At 39.8% G+C, this 20454-nt stretch overlaps 1 protein-coding gene across 3 annotated transcripts; it reads right to left on the reverse strand.

Annotated features, from left to right (window-relative positions):
* Positions 1–116: 116 nt before the first annotated feature.
* nectin4a (nectin cell adhesion molecule 4a) lies at positions 117–20291 on the reverse strand. Of its 3 annotated transcripts, XM_018674251.2 has the most exons (12): positions 19649–20290; positions 15953–16150; positions 15174–15341; positions 13624–13902; positions 13050–13167; positions 9539–9693; positions 9259–9418; positions 8838–8913; positions 8394–8456; positions 7046–7246; positions 4258–6895; positions 2780–2830 (listed from the first exon to the last, which is right to left on the reverse strand). In XM_018674251.2, exons 1-11 carry the CDS (start codon positions 19701–19703, stop codon positions 6503–6505), a joined length of 1866 nt encoding a protein of 621 aa, XP_018529767.1. In that variant the 5' UTR covers positions 19704–20290; the 3' UTR covers positions 2780–2830; positions 4258–6502. The 3 variants fall into 3 exon arrangements, with proteins under 3 accessions (XP_018529769.1, XP_018529767.1, XP_018529768.1); XM_018674252.2 differs by lacking the exon at positions 7046–7246 and having other exon boundaries at positions 19649–20291; XM_018674253.2 differs by lacking the exons at positions 7046–7246; positions 8394–8456; positions 8838–8913; ... (5 more) ...; positions 15953–16150; positions 19649–20290 and adding exons at positions 117–702; positions 954–1148; positions 1513–1597; positions 1933–2051; positions 2221–2319 and having other exon boundaries at positions 2769–2830; positions 4258–4414.
* Positions 20292–20454: the final 163 nt, after the last annotated feature.

Consider the following 20454-nt stretch of genomic DNA (forward strand, 5'->3'; position numbering starts at 1 on the left):
GAGAAATTGTAATTTTCCATTTTTCTCAATTAAAAAAGGCCATGAATTGATGAGGTAACCAGTCATATGTTGCAGCCCTAAACCCAACCTGACTCTTTAAAAAATGACACACGAAATAAGATGTAAATCCCTTTAATAAAACTCAATGAAACGCAGTGTAACAAAGGAAAAGAATCCAACATAAAGCAAGTAGATAACATTTACAACCACAAAAGAAAAAAAAACCTGTACAACTCTAAATGCCTGGAGTCACTTCTATTTTTCCAAAGATTTTTTTTTTTAATTAACCATTTTGTGATGACTGAGGGAAAACTCAGGAGTTTGGGGCGAAAAGGGGTAAGGGAGGCATGTAATGTGATTTAAATTTTATTCTTTTCAAATACATGAGTGTAATGTCATACACAGATGTATGCTTCATCAACGTGGCTGCTGAAGTTATTTTTTTAAACCGCCCTGCAGTAGCATACAGCAGGAGGAGGATGAGGTGGGCTGTGGCCAGGAGTGTTATTTGTACAAGATGTCATAATGGCCAGGTCTATAGAGGAGGAAGATGCGTGGGTCGCCACCTTCAGGGAAGACGTGGTGATTGACTGTTCCTCCCTCTCCTCTATCCATGTACTCCACCAGGATGGATACGTTCAGGGCCTGGGCTAAGGCGATGATGTGAATGTGGTCACTTTCTTTAGACATTGGCTCTACCTCCTTGGAAAAGAGAGAGCATGCGAGATGGTTTTAGTGTAATACATAAACGTCAAAGACACAGATATATTAAACATTATGATAACACACTTTTCCATCCTTTTATCCAAACAAACAGGCAACTGCGTACTCTCTTAAGCAGCAACCTCCTACATAATATTTTGACTATGTATGTATATGCACTTAAAACCAACCCCTCTCTTATTCAGGAACCAGTAGTTGAAGTTTTTCACAATGATAATGATAGAACCCACCTGCTGACAGAACTCCTTGACAGAGCGTCCCCCTTCTATGAAATGCTGGAAGAAGCTATGCTCTCGCTGCAGGTAGCCTGAGGTGAGCAGCCGCAGGTACACGACCACGTAGTCTGACACGTTCTGGTCGTTGAAGGAGCTCAGCAGCTCCTGCAGGCTCGGCTGTTTCTCACACAGTTCGATCAGGTCCATGAACTTGGAGGGAAAACAATATTTACATCATTAGACTGATGTGTATGTGTCAAGCTTGCAGACTTCCTATCGAAATACCCAAGACCAGTGTGTCTGTCTGCTTAAGCTGACTGGGCAGACGGCCATTCAGATGTGGCAGAGAAATTCTCAAACTGTAGTAAACTCAGAAAACATAATTCAGACACTTTAAAAGGAAGCAAGACATACTGCACAACCACAATAAAACATCAAATAAAGCATTTTTGAAAGCTACTTTACAAAAAGCACCATTCTATATACTGTTAATATACACATTAATAATGTACTACTAGGTTTGGCAGTTAGCAATACACAATTGATGCATTTTTTCTTCTTCCAGGAAACTCACAGTGTTGTGGAAGTCTTCAATGGTGAATTCAGTGAAGCCTTCATTAACCAGGTCCAGTTTACTTTTAGCTGCAACTGCTTTGAACCTCAAGAAACAAAAAAAAAACATGTATTCAGTAATATTGCAGCCTCCATGTTGCTTGTTAGATTAAAAATATTTCAGAAGAGAGTGCAGCACAAACTTGAAAAGAAGTGCATACTTTTCTTTTGATCCGTACACCTAAAAGTTAGCTGACTGCTCTTTATGTATTTGTCAGATTTGTGCAAAACTATCAATTTATCCAATCAGTACCCAGTGCAGCCGTGAGAAGACAAAACTGTGCCAGAACAGACTTTAACAGTCCAAGATGACAGAGGTGTGAATCTCAGTCTGGAGACTGATAGTTCCTACAGCCCAAACAGTAATCACTGTGACACTCACTTCTGAAGTTCTTTGCTGTCATCTAGCAGGGACTCGAGATGTGCGAAACCAAAGGCTCTGTAGAAACAGTTCCCATCTGGTCGCGTCTTACGAATGTACGAGTATTTTTTGTATAGGTCCTGGAACAAAACAAAAAGAATTTTACCATACATAAACTGTGTTTAGAGTATGTAAGCAACAGACAGTTTTGTTTCGTGACTTTAGTGAAAATGCTGCCATCGACTGTGGGGGAAATGCACCACGATGTGGGTGCAGTAACTTGAGAGCAGGTGGTGTGGTTTGACTGACCTTGATCTTGAGCTGATAAACTGTGTCATCCTCAGCATACTCCCTCTGCAGCACTGACAGGTCCTGTCTGTCCGACACTAAAGGGTTACTGTTGGCTATCTACACACCCACACACAGAAAAAGAAAATGAATACATGCACTGTAAACAACTTGTGAGTGACTGTCCTGACTGGTTGAGTGGTGTGTTTATAGTATTGTCAAGAGTTATGAGTTTGAAACAGCTGTGTAGTACACATCATTAAACAGAGCTTCCACTAAAATCTTTTTTTTTTTAAAATATATTTATTGACATCAAATGTTAATTAAGTAAGGCAAATCATTAGGGAAACAAAGAAATCCATGTTATTTGGTGCTAACAGCTGCATGAAGGGTTCAGCTGTGTCCACACATCAACTGATCTTTCTGTGTGTTAAACTGTATTAAAAAATGAGTGGAATCTGGAAGCTTGTTAATCCTGTTTCTCTGAGGAAGAATCAGGACAAGTCATCTTTGTTTATGTTATCTTTCAAACCGAAAGTCACCCTTGCTAATGAAAAGGAATTTCTCACCTCTTGCTGAATTCTGTCCTGTTGAGCGATTATGGCCTCATCATATGCGAGGCAGTTCACTCCTGTGAGGGAAAAGGTGATTTATTAACTGGGGTTCAGGAGGAGATACTCAAAAGGGAGACTGATGACCCAAGATGATGGCAAAGATTGTGCAAGGCCAATGTTTATGTGGCATATCAGAATGAAAAACTGGGCAGGTCAAAACTTCCATCTCTAAGTAAAGTGTCACATTGTTGCAATGTCACAATAAAGTGAGTGAGTAGAGACACTGCTAAAGTGTTGCAGTGTTAGAATATTGAAGGATCAGTGCTGCAGATTTATAACAAAGCAATTATGGAAGTTAGGGATGCAAGTGTACATAAAACCTGACCTGCTTTGCTACCTGCATACACACACTATAGTATATACAGAATACAATTTGCAGCCTAAATAATCCAGTTCGATTATTTTGTAATGCTATCCAAGCACAATGCACCTGCAATGCGTTTTGACCATGTCTGTGAAAAACAAGCAACAATATAACGCTGACTGATAATAATTTGATTCATCTTGCATATTACACATCTCTCTGAAACTACGCTAGTCGCTTGTTTGTGAAGGAGAGCACCAAAAGCTGTTGTGAGTGTACCTCGCATGTACATGCAAATACGTCTGGCTGTATTGTGTCGTTCGGTTATACAAACCAGGTAGAGGAACAAGCTGCAGACAAATTAAGCAGCTCCCACAGAAATTGCTTCCTCCGTGGAACAACTGGTTAATGTTCCAAGTGACACTTTATTTAAGTAATTGTATCAAATCTTGTGTATTCGTTTCTCATTTGTCTTCTTGATTTCACAAAGCGATAGGTGAGTTTTTGCTGGTTGGTGAAACCACTGCACTCAAGTAAATCATAAAACAATCACAGGGTTAAGATACGTATTAAAAATTTAATAAAATGAGGACAACATTAAGCATTCATGATTGCAGCTACATGCCTTCTTCCCGATTTCAACATCTGCCGTCGCCACAAGCAACCACAGACGCATCCAGCCCATAGTCAGCAGCTAACATAAAAACAAGTTAATCCACAACACCGGCTAACGTCACTCAGCTAAACTTAGCTAGCTCGACCTGTGCGAAAACAAAACAAATTCTAGTCACGACGAATAACGTCGTTTTAGCATACGGAAATGGGATGTCCCGTCTTTAACATCAAGCCTACACTTTCAACATTTTCTTAGGTAAAAAACTCTGGGACTGTCATTTACTGCTGCCGTGTCAGTTACTAAACAAGCGTTTTTTTTCTTTGTGTAGCAGCGGTAGCTAGCTAACGCTAGCCAACAAGCTCTGGCCTCTGTCTGCCAAGCATCGCTGCATGTCAGCCCCCTTTATTACTGAGAGGGCAACGGCTCAAACACCGAGCAGGCACTCATACGGGTATGCGGTGCACTAGCATGAGAAATGACCGCGCTGTTTGTTGGATATTTTGTGTCGTAACGGTTTCTCTCACCCTCCATCTCTCCCTGTGATGATTCCTGCTGCTCCTCCGCCATCTTAGCTGTCGAAATCTGTTTCCTCCGTCTGCATGACCTCATCCATTACACACTTCCGGGCGGTGGCAAACAGAGAGTAAAGTTTCTTCTTATTTGTTTGCTTATTTATTTATTCATTCATTCATGTGACTTAAAAAGTGTCATGTCAAGGAGACTATAAACACAATGCTTAGCCCATTGCTTAGGCCATACTCTACACTGTCTGATCTGTGTTGGTGGATGAAATAGTTGAACTACCCCACTGGCCCCTCATTTTCATAGGAGGTCCCGGGACTGAGGTCCAGAGCCTGGTTGTCAACTACACAAAGTGGGCTAACATCCCATTTGTTTGGTTATCGTTTGTTTGGTAAAACATAAGTCTAATCACAATATAAATACAATATATAAAGGTCTCCTGCATTGTTACCAATTATGTCAAGTTGGGTAATTTTGGGGCCCTGCATCAAAATCTAGCTTTAGCACCTTTTATTTTGTAGTTGATACTTACATAGGGCTTATTCTTGAATGAACTTATGTTTGATTAAAAAAAAAAAAAATACCACCAACCACACTGCACACCAGGGGGAAGCAGTACTCCAGCTTACCTGATAAGGCAACAGGATGCATTACATAGACTACGCACCTAGAGTGGGAGGAATAGGTGGTCAATGGGGACCAAAGCCTGTGTTAGCAGGTTTTTGTGTACTTTTAGAAAAACCATGCACATTTATTTCAATCCATCAATACAAGCTGACACCCATATATAACCCTCAAAATACATGAAAATCCAGGCACTTGACCAGGAAGATCATTGTCCAAGATCACAGTGTGCAGAGTCTTTCATAGTTCTGTAGTTTAGCAGTTTGTAGGCTCATTCAAGTCCACTTTCCAGCAGTATACATCAAGGGGCACTGTCTGCCACAAATACAGCCTACATTGAACATAACACCATTTATCTTGTACCTTTACTTGCTGGGTCCCACTGGATAATATAGCACACTGCTTTTGCTACAGACTGTTCCAGCATACATTTAACCCAACATTTCTGCCTCAGTTTTTTAAAAAAAATTGTATTTACAGAAGGAAATATAAGACAATACCAATACATGATAAAATAATACTTCATATTGGCCAAAAAAGTGTTTGTTTTATATATATATATATATATATATATATATATAAATCTATACACACCATTTGGCACATTGTCTGATTTGGATCAGAGCCAGTACAAAACCCAATACTCAACACAACACAAACACATACAAAAACAAAAACAACAACAACAAAAAAGTCGTCCACAAAAGTAAAATACATGCTTGGTTTTGGTATTAAAAATCTGTAACAGTTCATGTCAAATTCCTCTTAGAGAGGCATCGACCTGTCTTGAATGTTGAAAAACTTTGCAAAGCACAAACGTATTTTTCAGAAAGATGGAAATAAATTGTATATTTGTGTATATTTACAGATTGCCAGATCACTACATGTATATAACCCATTAGTTATGCTTTGGTTGTGTGAAGTCCGATCCAGACTGTGTCATGAAAAGGCACAAGGACAGTAAGATAATATGGAGTAATGCATGTTGCAGGTGTCGCAAGAGAGTAACAGCCCCATGGTTTAGATCAGATTCCAAACTGTGTTGTGTAAAAGGAACCTGACACAGGCACAGGTAGTAAATACCACTAAAGCAAAAATCCTCCCTCAGTGCAGAGGTGTTGCAATCGACTTCTCCGATGTACCAACATTCCCACAGCCTTCCCCTACATTTCCTGATTTCCTACTGTACGTCCTCTTGCATGTTTTCAACATCCCGTACAGAAGGTATGTCTGCTGGTAGAGCAACAGATAATATATTGCGAAAAGATGAGCAAAGAATATTGTCTGCAATTAAAGCTGTAGTAGCTGCACAGGAAATATTGTGACATTGTCTTTTTGTGCCAGTAAACTGGAGGAATACACAGCACACTGTTGATCTGTTGATGCAGATATGAGAGATCCAGTAGATGCTTTAAAGTAGAGCTTTCCTTTGTTTTATTGCACCGTGTTCCCAAACAGTAAAGAAGATGCAGCATTATAGTCAAGGTGCAAGTCTTTCATAACTGACCACAAACTGGTTTTCTGGGTTATGATCAACTTTTGCCTGTGTATCCTCATTTTAACCATCTCCAAGACCAGAGCTAGTCAGTTCTGTAGTTCCATGTGTTATTCTCCAGCAGTCTGCTAAACTATCTGAGCCTTGTGGATGAGGGAGGCATGGGGACTGATCCCAGAGGGGCTTGGTCTGGGTTTGGGTCTAAACATGCCATTAGTCTGCTGATAGCGTGTACTGTGAGCCTCAGACACCTGGGAGCTGTTGGTCTCACTGTCCTGGTCGTCGGGATGCTCCTGGCTGGCAGGACCCCCCAAACCTTCATCCACCTCATCCTCATCATCTGTTACTGGTGGGTAGGTGCAGCTCATAGGCGGGTGCTGGTGATTTTTGGTGACACTTCCTGGCCGTGAACCCCCATCTGTTGGGATAATGACGCTGCCATTTAGCTGTCTCACAATCTCAGTGGACTGGATGGTGGGAAAGGGTGATGGCGTGAGAGGAGGGTGGAAACGAGTTTCCTGCTGCAAAGACACACAGCAGACACACTTAGTCATTGCATCATCATCAGCCAAGTATGCAGAGGTTAATAAGCTGGGTGAGATGCGTTCCACAATTTGGCGAAATCAGGCTTTGACATGCCCGCAAATGCACATGCACAAAGACACACTTACCAAAGACATACTGCTGTTTCTTACATATGTCTCCACTCGGAGTCGATTCTCCTCATCTCTATCCAGAATCCTGTCTCTACCCCTCCGCGAGTTGTTGTGTAGGACTGGTCTACCCAGGTAGTCAAATGCACCCCCTCCTCCTCCTCCTCCTCCCCGTCCCCCTGAGATAGTAGATCTGCTGTCACGGCAGTGAGCCTGTTCCTGTCAGTGCAGGAAAGGACACTTATCAGTATTTACAGATAAACTGATTGGGTCGTCTGATTGTAATGTGTCCTTCTTTTGCACCCTTCATTTAAACATAAGTGTTTTTATTGATAGATCACTATTTATATAAAGTAGGCCCACTGAGTCATAGATAAGCTCATTTATTTCTAATGTAAATGGTTTTACAGCAATAGTTCACCATCTTGGGAAATATGCGCATTTGTTTTCCTTCTGATGAGAAGATGGATAACACTCATGTCTGTGTGCTGAATTTAAAGCTACAGCAAGTAGGCTGTAAGCTTAGCATAAAGACTGAGAGGGGAAACATTTAGACGACCTGTCCGAAGGTAACAAAATCTGCCTACTAGCATCTATTAAACTCACAAATGAACATGTTAGATCTGGTTTGTATAATCAGTAAAAAAAAAAGCAGAACTGTAAACATGATGATGCAGTTTCAGCATTTAACACAGTAACTTTCTGGCATCAATTTTGTAATCTCACCCTCAGCAAAAAACCAACTAAGCGCACCTTCCGAAAAGGCTGAACTATTGCTTCAAGCATTTTCTGAAACTGATGGCTAACTTGATACTAGTGGCAAAATCCTTAGTTAAGAATATTATCTCTGTTATTTAGTTATTTTAAGAAACACAGGACACTTAAGAAGAAAATTAATAGGAAATGAACTTGTAAAATGAAGCATTATATGAGAGTCCCAAATTCCTAGCTACATTCCTCCTGTAAAACAGTGCTAGAATAAGAGCTGTTTAAAGTCAAAATGTTTACGCAAATGTCTAAATGTGGATATGAAGGGCTAACAATGGTTGTGAGTATAAAACAGTGAACTGGAGTAACCTTGTGCAGACCACCATGGCTCAGCTCGGAATTAATACATGATACCACCAATGAACTTAAGCACCATTAGCAACTATAGAGAGGAATAAAGGGTCCAAGGAGAAAGAGAATAAAAATAACCAGAGGTCTTCAGCAATATAATGTTAGTATTATTATCAATATCTGAGATGCACTACATTCAGATTTGAAATGCTGACGCTCAGAACTTAGCCGCCTGGCATCTGGACAGTAAAGCCTCAGTCCCCGGCCCTGGCCCTGCATGCAGAGTTAGATAGATACGTAGACTGACCCCGAGGGAAGACAGGCTGGTCCTCAGGGTTCCCTCCACCCTCAGAGGGATGTTTTCTTCTGTCTGCAAGTGAAAGAAACAGAGGGCAGGATTAGCTGTGGGACTCAAGATAAGGACCGGCTCAAACTTTGCCAAAATCCTAAACCCTAAGGACAAGTCTGTGCATAAAACATCGTGCCCTTTCAAAACCTCCAAACCCACTCACTCATTTGCTTGGAGAGACACAACTAGTGACATCCATGGTTACAGAGCACAGTATTAAGTATTCATCACAGTTGACAAACAAAAAATGTTTGAATAAATTTTTGTGTGAAAATATTCCACTGATTCTCATCAATGTTTAACAGCCTGAATCAGGTCATACAGAAAACAGAAGAAAACACAAACATAATGCTGCAGCAGGGCAGTGCGTTCAGAATGAAAAGAATAATTCAGTAATAGTACCGCTCCTCTGGTATCTGTGCTGATAGAGTTCACTCTCCTGAAAGAAGCTTGCCTGGAGAGAGTGCTTATTTCCTCCCTGTGAGAAACAAGAGAGAAAGATATGTAAATGATTAAAGAAGCGTTCCACTCTGAATTGTGTGTATTTTTGAGCACTTTAACTTTTAATGTACTCCATACTGCTTATTTTTCATTTTTAGTTTCTTTTTTCTGCATATTTTTTTCATTTGTTTCTTTTCTTTGTCACTTTTTCCTCCTCTAATTCTACATTAACATACATACTACTGTTTTAGCTGTCAGCTGTATTATGCTTAATAGCCCTGATTTGCTTCATTCTTTTTTGCTCAGTCTGCCCTGCGGAGATTATTAAAGTTTCATCTCATTTTATCTCATCTTAATTAAACATAGTGTTATGTCCACATACTTCTTCTCTGTCAGCTCCTTCTCCAGTTTCGTGTTCTTGCGTTTGTGGTGGCATGTGACAGTGATGACAATGATAAGCATCAAGATTAGCAACCCGCCTGCCACGCCCCCCACGATGAGCATAAGCATGTTTTCAGGGAATATCTGCCTCTCAGAAGAATCTATAGAGAGGGAGTAGAGAGGCAGGCAGGATTAGATGGATATATACATATTTTCTCACAATATACTGTACGTTATTACGACAAGTCTCAATCTGTCGTGTTAACATTACTGTCATCTACCTGTCACAACAATCTCCATCTCTGCGTTTGCTTCTCCTACTTCATTCTTTGCCACGCACTTGTAGATGCCTCTGTCTGACAGGCTCAGGGGTCGCCCAAAAATTAGTGTTCCATTAGGGTGGGGGATCACACCCTCTGGCAACTCACTATCCTTCCTGCAAACACAACAAAATACAAGACAAAGTTTCATTGCAGTGCATTTAGAACACATGGAACTCTATCTTTATAATGTGGTTTATGTGCTAATCTGACCTCTTTCTCATTATCAAAAAATGTGTCAACATCTTCAGATGTATAATCGGGTGAGGGCTTGAACATAATTATTTACTAGTTTAAAGGTGTCATATGTAAGTTTTTGATATCACTTCATAGTTAACATAAACTTACCAAAAGCCTCAGTCATCGTAGTGTTTACAAGACAAGAGCTTATTTGAAATGTTTCTTTTAGACTCATAAGTAAACAACTGCTAATGCTGAACAACTTGCAGATTGATACAATACAGTTAGCTGAAAGTTAACAAAATTTAAGATGTGTATTATAATTTAAATCATTTTATATGTTCATGGAATAATAATTTTCATATAGCCTATATAGTCTTTACTGATTTTTTTTTTTTCATTTTGAATGAAGAAATGTCACTGCCACTTTACATTTACATTTTGACATATTCCACTTTAATGTAGTGTAAGATGCAGAGATAAATTAAGTAAGCTAGTGAAGACACGTTACTCAGTCCCAAAAGGACCCTCTCCCTCTCTCCCAAAAATTTTAGAATACCATCCCTTCAGCAAAATTCATACACTCCCCTATAAAGTTGAATTTTCTGTAGGTGGTGCATTCTGACTGCTCCTGCTAACCATCCATCTCTGATTTTTATATCAAATGAACTGTAAACATAAAACACCTCACCCATTAATCAGTGAGAGAGAAAGCAGAAGCAAAATTGACATTTATTTCTACTAAAATATCACTTTTTATTATGAGTTTTGAATTTAGTGTTATAGTAATGTTTCAATAATTGTTTGGAACCACCATATATATCCTGGCAGTATGACTCAAGGTAAGGAAACGCTACCCAGGGTGTTGCCTCAAAATTGTTGTTTTGATTTACTCAGTCTGAACAGACATGAACTTAATGTCTGCCTGTTGCTGTGAGCATTTTCAGGCCACATTGCCCAAGAACTACCTGCTGTGTTTTCACCATTACAGGAACTATGCTCTGAAACAAACCTGAGTCTCTACTCACAGAGGTTACACCAGCTTCTAAATAGAGCACAGTGCAAGCCCCTATCACTAGCAGGAAAGAGGAACTGTCTGTTTTTACATATGCCATAGACACGCACCACTGTGATAACAGCTAACACAAATCTACACATTGCGCTTCCTCTTCCTCCTCTCGGCACCCCTCGCCTCATCCCAACCCTTCACTGTACCTCCCCTCTCTAGTTCACACTCTCTCCCTTATTTTGGGCTGCTCATTCCTTTCCCTTTCTTGTTTCATCCCCCTCTTCCTCCCTCCTTCGTGTGAAACTGGCTCATCTGTCTGCTTTTGGCACAAGCCGCAACATGACACTGTGACACCAGCTATTACTTCACCTGCCGCCTTTACTGACAAATCCAACAGGTTTTCCCACTGCTCGAGCTGTGAGTAAGGAGAGGTTGATTGTAACTGGAGATTTGGGGTGCTGACTTGGTTTTATTTGTGTGTGTGTGTGTGTGTGTGTGTGTGTGTGCGTGCTCATTCATGAGTGGGATATGCTTGAATGCATGGCGTGTGTCTGGTGAGCCTTACTCACAAAACCTCTTTTCCCAAGGTGTGTTTCTGTGACTAACGACAAGTAATATGTACATCATCAAATGGCATAAACAACTCAAATGAAAGGAGATTTTTCTTTACATTTTTTAAGGGCAAGTACCCCATCTGTGCGTATGTAATTTTTCCCTTGGGGCCTAACTGTCATTTCTCATAATTCTATGAGAGCCATTCCACTTCTAGTCACTTATCATGTCTCACATTTTTCTGGCTAAACTCTAAGTCACACCCTGAGAATATATTAATGCACCAAAGGAAATGACTTAAAGATGACACCAGGTGGCTCAAGCAGAAGAAGTCAGGCATCTGAGTCCAACCCTTATCCGAGTTTAAAGCATTTTAAATGACACACGCAACATTTGAATCTGTCAGTTTCCACTCAGGCAGCAGAATCGGGAGGCGACAATGCCAGGACTTGTTTGGTTAAGTCATGTGGAAAGGGTGGAGATCCTTCTGCACTACACTCTAAAAGGTTATTTCAGTCAAGTGTATGAGTTGTAAGTTTTAAGTTACATTATAAAATACTAAATACTTTGTTCAGAAAGTCTATATTAATGTAGGACTTACTAACTAATATAACTTCAGAACTATAGAAATAAATTTGATACACAAAAGACATTAAAGGTGCACTCTGCATTTTTCTTTTAAACAAACAAATGTATGTTTACAGTTCAGAGCTTCTCACCAGTAGACATTGTATGAATAATTGAAGTCTAACAAATGTTTTGGGTGTATTTTCCTCTTCATAAAACATATTCAAAGCCGATTTTTTGAATTTTTCCAGTCTTTCAGTCTTAATCTCTCTCTTCACTGCCATTTTTGGGTGCATTGCTACATTATTTTCCCACTACCACTGCCAGCTGTCAAGCATCAACAGGACTGGACTGGAACATAAGGTATGTGGTAGTCTTCAACATGATTAGCTCATACTTTATTTTGAGTCTACCCCACATACACAGTCTAGTTGCTGTAAATACTTAATGAACTAAATGTGTATTAATAGAGTCCCCAAAAAATTCACTAATTCTTCTTTGATTGATATTTGCTTAAAACCACAGTGCCCAGATGTTTTTAGAAATAAATTCATTGTATAATCATATAATACCTATAAAATCATACCATCTTCAGGAGGAAAGACTGGGTCAAAGGCTGAAACCTACAAAGCAAGTTTGTTGCTTTTGGCTTTTTCATGGAATTTGGTGACAGTAAGAGAAATAGAGAATATGACCTATTGCTTTATTGCTTCTACTGTCTAAGTAGATTTATTCTACTTAATCTCATAATTACAGGATTACATTAAAATTTTAAATGCCACTGAAAGCAAAATGTAATATGTTAAAATTACTTTTTATGAAACTGGTAAATTTGTTTATTTGAATTTAGTTCAAATAAAGTGATAATAAGTATTGAAAGTGTATGTTATTATTGTTTTTGAATTATTGAAAAAGAACCACAACATCCTAGTCTGTTACTTTTACAGTGCAAAAGTAATTGTAATTTGTTACTTTGGCCCATGAGGATGACCTGAATGTAACCTCACGGAAAATCCCATTAAAACGCTTCACAGGTGAAATCACAGCAAAATAATTGCCATGATCACTCTGGAAGTTACAAGAAAAATAACAATGATCAGACACATCAGACAGTTAGTCACATGAGTGCCAGACAGCCAGAGAGGGAGGCGGCTCCTACGGTACCTGATCCAGGTGAAACTCTGTGGTTTGGGGTTTCCTCCACTCACGCAACTCAAGGCAGCATTCTCCAGACCCACGGACCAGTCTTTATTGTTGCTAGACACCTCTACATGTGGAGGGACTGTGAGGAAGAACAAAGATTTACCAGCTTTGCTCAGCTGTAGCAAGTGAGGGAAAAAGGAGGCACTGTTTATCAAAGGAATATTTTAGGCTATATATTTAAGGCTTTTAGCTGACACAGTTATGAAAGACAACATTTTACACTCTGACAATACCCTCAATGATCATGTTTTAGGTTTTAAGAAAAGAAGACAATTCAAGGAGATAAATCCAGATTGTGTTTTCAGATTTTTCACAGGTGACAACTTCAGTGAAAGGGAACTTAATATGAGAAAGAAATATAGGTATTGCAAGTCAAAATGAGTAATACAGAGAGGAATGTGCAATGTGGAAGTGATCCAGTACTTATGAAGTCTCTTCCTAATTTGAAGTGATGTTCACAGTGATAAAAACAGGAAGTGAAGCTGTGAAGGGGCAGTAACACCACCACCTCTGTGTGATTTTGATGAATACTCACAGTGCACTACCAGGCGGTTGCGGAGCCTGCGGGGGGTCGGTGAGGTCACATGCCACACCAGACAGTCCAGCTTCTTGCCATTCATGCTCCTCAGGGGGTGCAGGGAGTAGTGCGAGGAGACCGCCCCGTTGTCGGAAGAGCGGTTGATGGACTGGCCATTCAGGTCGGTGTCCCAGGAGATGCGGGGAGATGGGCGGGCTATGGATCGACAGGAAGCAGCCTGTCGGTAGGACTGGCCCTCCACCAGAATCACAGGCTCCAGGGAGGAGATAGGGATGGCTGGAGGGAGCATTGTTACAGTGTTTGATCAGAGTGAGGATGATGATAAGTCAACACACTTAGCACTTGAATGTACACAGAGCCTACAGAATAAAGACCTGTAAAAATATTTTCTCAGTCAACAGTTGGACTTGTTGTGGTTATTTTTATTTTTTGATCTGTGCTATTTTCACTGGTTTCAAGTGGGCTGGGCTCAGTCGGAAAAAGCTGATGTCACCTATTTATATGCACCAATAACAATTTAGAAACATTTGAATCAAAGTCTGATGACATTTGTGGGCACTACCAATCAAATGTCATCAAACCACACACACAGCCCTGATGAAGCTAAGTTTTTCAGTATTAAATAATAACTTTTTAATGATAACATTTAGTTAGTTGTTGTTTATTTGTCTTAAATATTTAACACTACAGTGAATTACTAAAGATCTTAAAGTTTTAAGAGCCTTTTACTACTTAGAATAAATAATCAAGTACATTCAACTAGTTACTGATAAAATTATCAAGAAGTTTTGGCACTGTAGCATTCTGTTAACAACTAACTACTAACCAGTAATCATAACTTTTATCAGCACTTAAGCATCTGTGATAGAAGTGCCAAAGACTGTCACCATGTCACATGTCAACATGTTTAGCCATCACAATTTACGCTTGCAGGGCAGCAAACCCACAGTTTTTAATTAGTTTTCATGCTAGCTTGTTACATAGTCTAATTTTAATAAGAGATAAACAAAAATAAATAGAGTAATGAATCAATTTTAAAAGTGTACAAATATAAATAAAATTTAATTGGAGTTTGGTAACAATCTTAACATAGTGGGATAATAATGTAAGAATATAGTAAACTGTGTCTCTAAAAGGTAAATAGATTGAGAAGCTACTGAAATATTGTCAGGAATTATTATAATGAATAATATACAGTCACATCATGTTTCCTGTGTTAATGCTTATTGCCTTATAAGGAATGAGTGAGCTTAATAAGAAATACTGACAAATAAAGCCACGAGTGAGTATGTTGTTATTATTATGTGTCAGTACATCATTAGTCATGTAGTGAAACTCAATATTCCCAAGAAGACACGAGAATGAAGTTGTGCAACAAACTAACAAACAGCCCACATATCAATTCCCTTTGTGACTGGGTTGACTTTTGTGATTACCATCAGTTTTCATCCCTGTACTACATGTTATTGCTCCTGCCGCTGTAGTAACAAACTTGACAAAGCTTATCTTTTTCTACTGTATGGCAGAGCCATTAGGAAGGGACTTACTCCACACGATGAGTGACATCTCATTTTCAAAGTTGCCAGAGGGGAAGGTGCTGATGTGGCAGATATACTTCCCCTCATCAGAGACCTCTGTGCTCATGATGACCAGTGACGAGTCCACTGTGGGTTCGCTGCTTCTAAAGCGCACGCGTCGAGACCATGGCCCGAATGCTGCAGACAGAGGCGGGCAGAAAAAGTGGGAGAGAAAAAGAGAAATGAGAAATGAGAAGGGACAGAGTCAAAGGAGCGTGTGAGGAAGGATGAGACACAAAAAATTAAGTCTAGCTTGTTCAAAATAGACTTCAGAGTTCATTTAGTCACTTTCAGTAGTCAGTTTTCAGCACACATGCCTACACTCATGCTTGAAATTAGATTTATATTCTGGGAATTCAGCTCACAGTCCTATCCAGCATGCATCACACTCACAATGAGTGTAAACTTCACCACAGTACTACAAATTAAGAGAAACCAAAAATACAGTACAGTTCAGAGTCTTGGCACCCAGTGTCCCTCGCAGTCCACAGTTATTTTAGATGGTTGTGAGTGCTTGCTTTATAGAGCTATTAGTTCTATGAGAAGATTTTAAAAAGCCTCCAACCAACACTTATCAACTGAAATTGACAAATCTCCAAGCCATTTCTCACTGTGAGGAAAGGGGAAGTTATTCAGTGTGAAGATATGCTTAGATATAAGTTATGCTTTTTAATGTGTGGCTGAGGATGAAGCTGTAGAGTGACCATAGTTTGAACACAAATGCCACAGGAGCCACAGTGTCAACTGACCTGTCTGTCCATTAATATGGTGTGCAAGGATGATCTGTTCCTTGGTGCCATCAGATTTCTCCTTATACCAAGTCACCTGCACCACCACATCGTTGCCACTTGGCTGGTAATGACAGGGCAGGACAGTCTCCTCCTCTGCCAAGGAGCGCATGGAACCATTTGGAGGGAGATCCACAAACTCTCCTTGTATCACTGTAACTGGAAGAGGAGAAGAGTATGTAGTTAAATCCATCTACTCAGCAATAAAGCACATGAGGCAAATTGGTTGGATGGATGAGTTATGTTTCAATCTGCAGTAAAACTGAGCTCAACCATTATCTTTGACCCACAACCTAAACTTGTAGCTACTTCCTCTTACAATTTGAAGAGAAAAAGCAGCTCAGGAAATCATCTCATTTTCTATATGCTTGCTATACACTATGGCTTGAAGAGGAAGCCGCTAACATCAAATACACTTGTGCACTTGTCACTGAGGAATGTGGTCTAGCCTTACTAATTTGTCTTTGCTGACCCTTCAAGCAGCCATTTCCTACTTTTCTATTGCTATCTAGGTAAGCCGGGTAGCAGTTACTAACACTGTGATTATGTAGCACAGCCAAGATTATTAGATTCAAATTACTCTCTGTCTGTCTGTTAACATATTTGGTGAAACTGCTAGCCTTCCCTCCTATCAGCACTCTAAAGTGTAAAATGGCCTAGTTGTGGTGTTATGTGAGGTTATGTGCTGGACTACTTTTTTGGTAAGTGCAGAGAGATGCTCAAGAATTAATCAGGTGGAAATATGACACTGTGTATGAAAAGACAACTTAAGATTCCTATGATTGAAACTGAAGGGAAAGAGGAGCACAACTGGGGTGTTAGAGTTCACACAGTACAGAAATAAATAAGGGAGGAGAGAGAAAACAGGTTGTCTATCTGAGGAGCTGAGTACAAGTGAAGATATGTCGCTTGACTAGTCGCTCGAGATAAGCTTAAACGCAAACTCACAGAGAGTTTACCTCAGTGTCTGGAGAGAGCGAGACATTTAACAAGGCCCCAGGGAACATACAGTACAAGGACAACATATATCACAATGTCTGTACACACTATGTAATGCCTGTCTCACAATGAGAGACAAACACCTAATTAATTTCTCTTGTTTTTCTACTTTTCTCTCACATTTGCCAATCTGATGTAGACAAACTAATGCGACTGCTTTTTTTTTCCTCCTGTGCTCCAGCGATCTCATAATGCACACACACAGTCTCATGTGTCACGACATATGGGTCCCTGCAACCTGCGTTTAATGATTAAATATGAAATTATAGGTATGACACGTTTGTTTGCATCTTTCTCTTAGCATAGCGCTTAAATATAATTGAACTAAGTTACGTGAAAGTGCTGCTAATGGAAACAAAGGTGATGTTTTCCTGTGCCACCTGAAAGCCAGAACAGGTGATTCATCATCACAGTATATTATTATATTGTTTCTCTTGGCGTTGAGCTAATGTTGCTGTTGACTGATTTACTTTCAGAAGGTGCAGTTTCCTACCCTGTTGGGACCAAAGGAAAACAGCTTCCACAGAAAATGAATTTCATCGAAAGGATTACTCCCAAACACTAATGATATATCCATTCACAACATGACTCTGTGTGTGTGTGTCTAAGCTGAAATAAAATCGGGCTAGCCTCTTCATCAGTCATCTTCATCTGTCCCTAAAATGAACTCTTAAGTCAACATTTATCTCTGATCACAACTGCTGTTACAAACAATATAGTCACTGTGGTGCAGACAGTAGTTCTAACTTGTTAAGGATCGCTAACAGTATCAGTTTACACAGGCTTACCTTTTTAGTTTCACTATTGTATGATCAACATCTAGTTCTGACTTGTTAATGTGTAGAATTAGCTTGTATTTGAAAGCATCAATATACAGTCACTTTTCAGTTGAAAGGATGAATGACAGAATATACAAAAAAAACAAAAAACCTTGGGGCTACCCCTAGGCAAAGCAATGATTTGAGCTAAATGCTAACAGCACGCCATGTGGAACGATGTTCACCATCTTTGTTTAGTGTGTTAGCATGCTAGGCTAGCACAGCTGAGGCTCACAGGGTCATCATTGGTTTTAGGTCATAACCCAAAGAAGTGGACATAGTGAAACAGGACTACAGCTATGTTAGCAGCTCTGGAGGTACTATTAGTTCAATAGCACAAAATAAAGCTGAGGTGGTGCTGATGTGAATGCTGTTATTTTTGCGTGTATCTAGTCCTAAACCAGAGTTTTTTTTTTGATTGAAACGTTGACCAGATAGTGGCACTATATGAAAACTGAGCATCACCAAAGTTATTACAATTACATTGATGTCTGGGCCAGATTTTAATGGCAAGCCATCCAATACTTGTTGAAACATTTCACTCAAACCCACAAATGTCAACCTCATAATAGCACTAGAGAAATCAACAAAGTCAGTAGGATTCATCCTCTGGGGTCATGACTGTCAAATGGGATGGCAATCTATTCAAAAGTTGTTGAGTCCGGACTGAAGTGGTGGGAAACTGAGCAGAAGACTGTCCAGCACTGCAAAGTTCTACTGCCAGCGTGTCTATTAAAAGCCCAGAACAATGACTGAATTAAAAAATGTTCTGTTACAGTACTTTTCTTTGGTACCACCAATATGCTGCTTGTATAGTTTTTATAATAATGTCATGTTAAAGAAAGTACTGAGCACTTCTTACAGGTGTTGATTCAATGCCTGCTGTGGGAGAATCTGTTCAGATACGTTAGGATGTGATTCATCCATTTACCATCAGACCTGATGAGTGTACTCTGTAGACAGGTGTGTTTTTTTCCATGGACGTGCCTGTGTGTTTGTCACCCTGAACTTTAAGCCTACTGTGGAATCTGCCTGTGCTGCATTACAGGAATAACACACAGCCTGTGCTGCCTTTGTGTGTAGAAATGAAAGGTTTTTTATGCTGCTACTCTTGTCTATCAGCATCTGACATAGTGAATATTTTTTATGTGGCAACTATGACTTAACCAGATTAATAAGTAGTAGGCTGACACATTCTGTAATACATAATACAGTGCATTGTGTTGTACTGTTTAGCTTTCTGATGCTGACATGCATAGACCTATAGCATTTATCACATGTAGACATATATTTAGGCTTAAACAACACACACACTCACACACACTAGGAAGGTCCTCTAAATCAGACAGAAGGAGCAGAATTGATCAACAGCAACCTGTTTTTCCTGAAATATCAGACAGCAACTCAAGTGTTTTCTTTAACAGCACTGCTACAGCTAAGTCTGTTCTTGAGAAAACTTGGCCATCTGCTCAGCATATACAGAGTTTATGAATATACATGAGATACTGTAGGGCAGTCATTGGTCAGCTTTCATAAACAAGAAGACCAAAGGTCACTTCTACAGCATTTTGATTATCTATTTTTGCTTAATTTCTAATGCAGAGCCTCTGTCACCTCATACACTAGGCCTGCTAGGCAGTACATGAGTATTTTGGAATATTATAAGAGTTACACATGAAATAGCCTACAGTAAGACCACTATGTAGGATACTAATTGTTGAATAATACCTTGAAGGAATACTACATCTGTCACCAGACAACATAAAGACAAAGCACAGACAAATACCATAGATTTTTACATGATAACACTTTGGACATGTTCCATGTAGAGCTGTCTTACCAAAGATCCGGAGGACAAAGAGACACAGGCAGAGTCTGCTCAGCAGAGATGTCATTCTCCCTGGCTGTTACTGTTAACTGAGCACAAGCTGGGGCTATTTCAGTGCTGGGATAAAGCTCACCAGTCCAGGTAATAGTATCCTAAATGACAGGTGTACATGAAGCACTGAAGCTGAGTCTCATGCCTCGTGCTGGATCATCCTCAGTGATGGTTTTTTTGGACAAAATCCTCTCCAGAGTCCTGTTCTGGCCAAAAAAAAAAAAAAAAAAAGGTATAGCAATCTTGAAGTTGTATACACTGAGTCCTTTGGAAAAATGATAATCCTTTCAGTTTTGATACGTGGTGGTTTGTCAGGCACACGCCACAATGTTTGTCCTTTAGAAAAAAAGGTGCAGCTTTACCTGTTTGGGATACACCTGTTTGCCCTACCTGCAGCTCCCCCCACCTCTCTCTCTCTCTCTCTCTCTCTCTCTCTCTCTCTCTCTCTCTCTCATACATACACACACACACACACACTCACAAACACACACGCCAGAAGTCACCTTTCCGGTTTGGTTAAGGCAACATGACAGTTATTTTCTCGTCTTTACTTGCTCTGCTCAGAGGAGAGGCAGGTGAAAGGCAGGCATGGACAATCAGTTTGAACTGTGTGCAAATGACGCAGACTGAATATTATTATAGCCAGACTGATGCCAAAACTGAAGGTGTCCCCTCCCATAGGAGAAAAACAAATTAATCCTTTAATTTTAAAGGGATAATCACAAACAGGCTATCAGACATGACGAGCTCCACAGAGACACTATTGT

This window comes from Lates calcarifer, linkage group LG14 (genome assembly GCF_001640805.2).
Source record: "Lates calcarifer isolate ASB-BC8 linkage group LG14, TLL_Latcal_v3, whole genome shotgun sequence".
Classification (NCBI taxonomy): domain Eukaryota; kingdom Metazoa; phylum Chordata; class Actinopteri; family Centropomidae; genus Lates; species Lates calcarifer.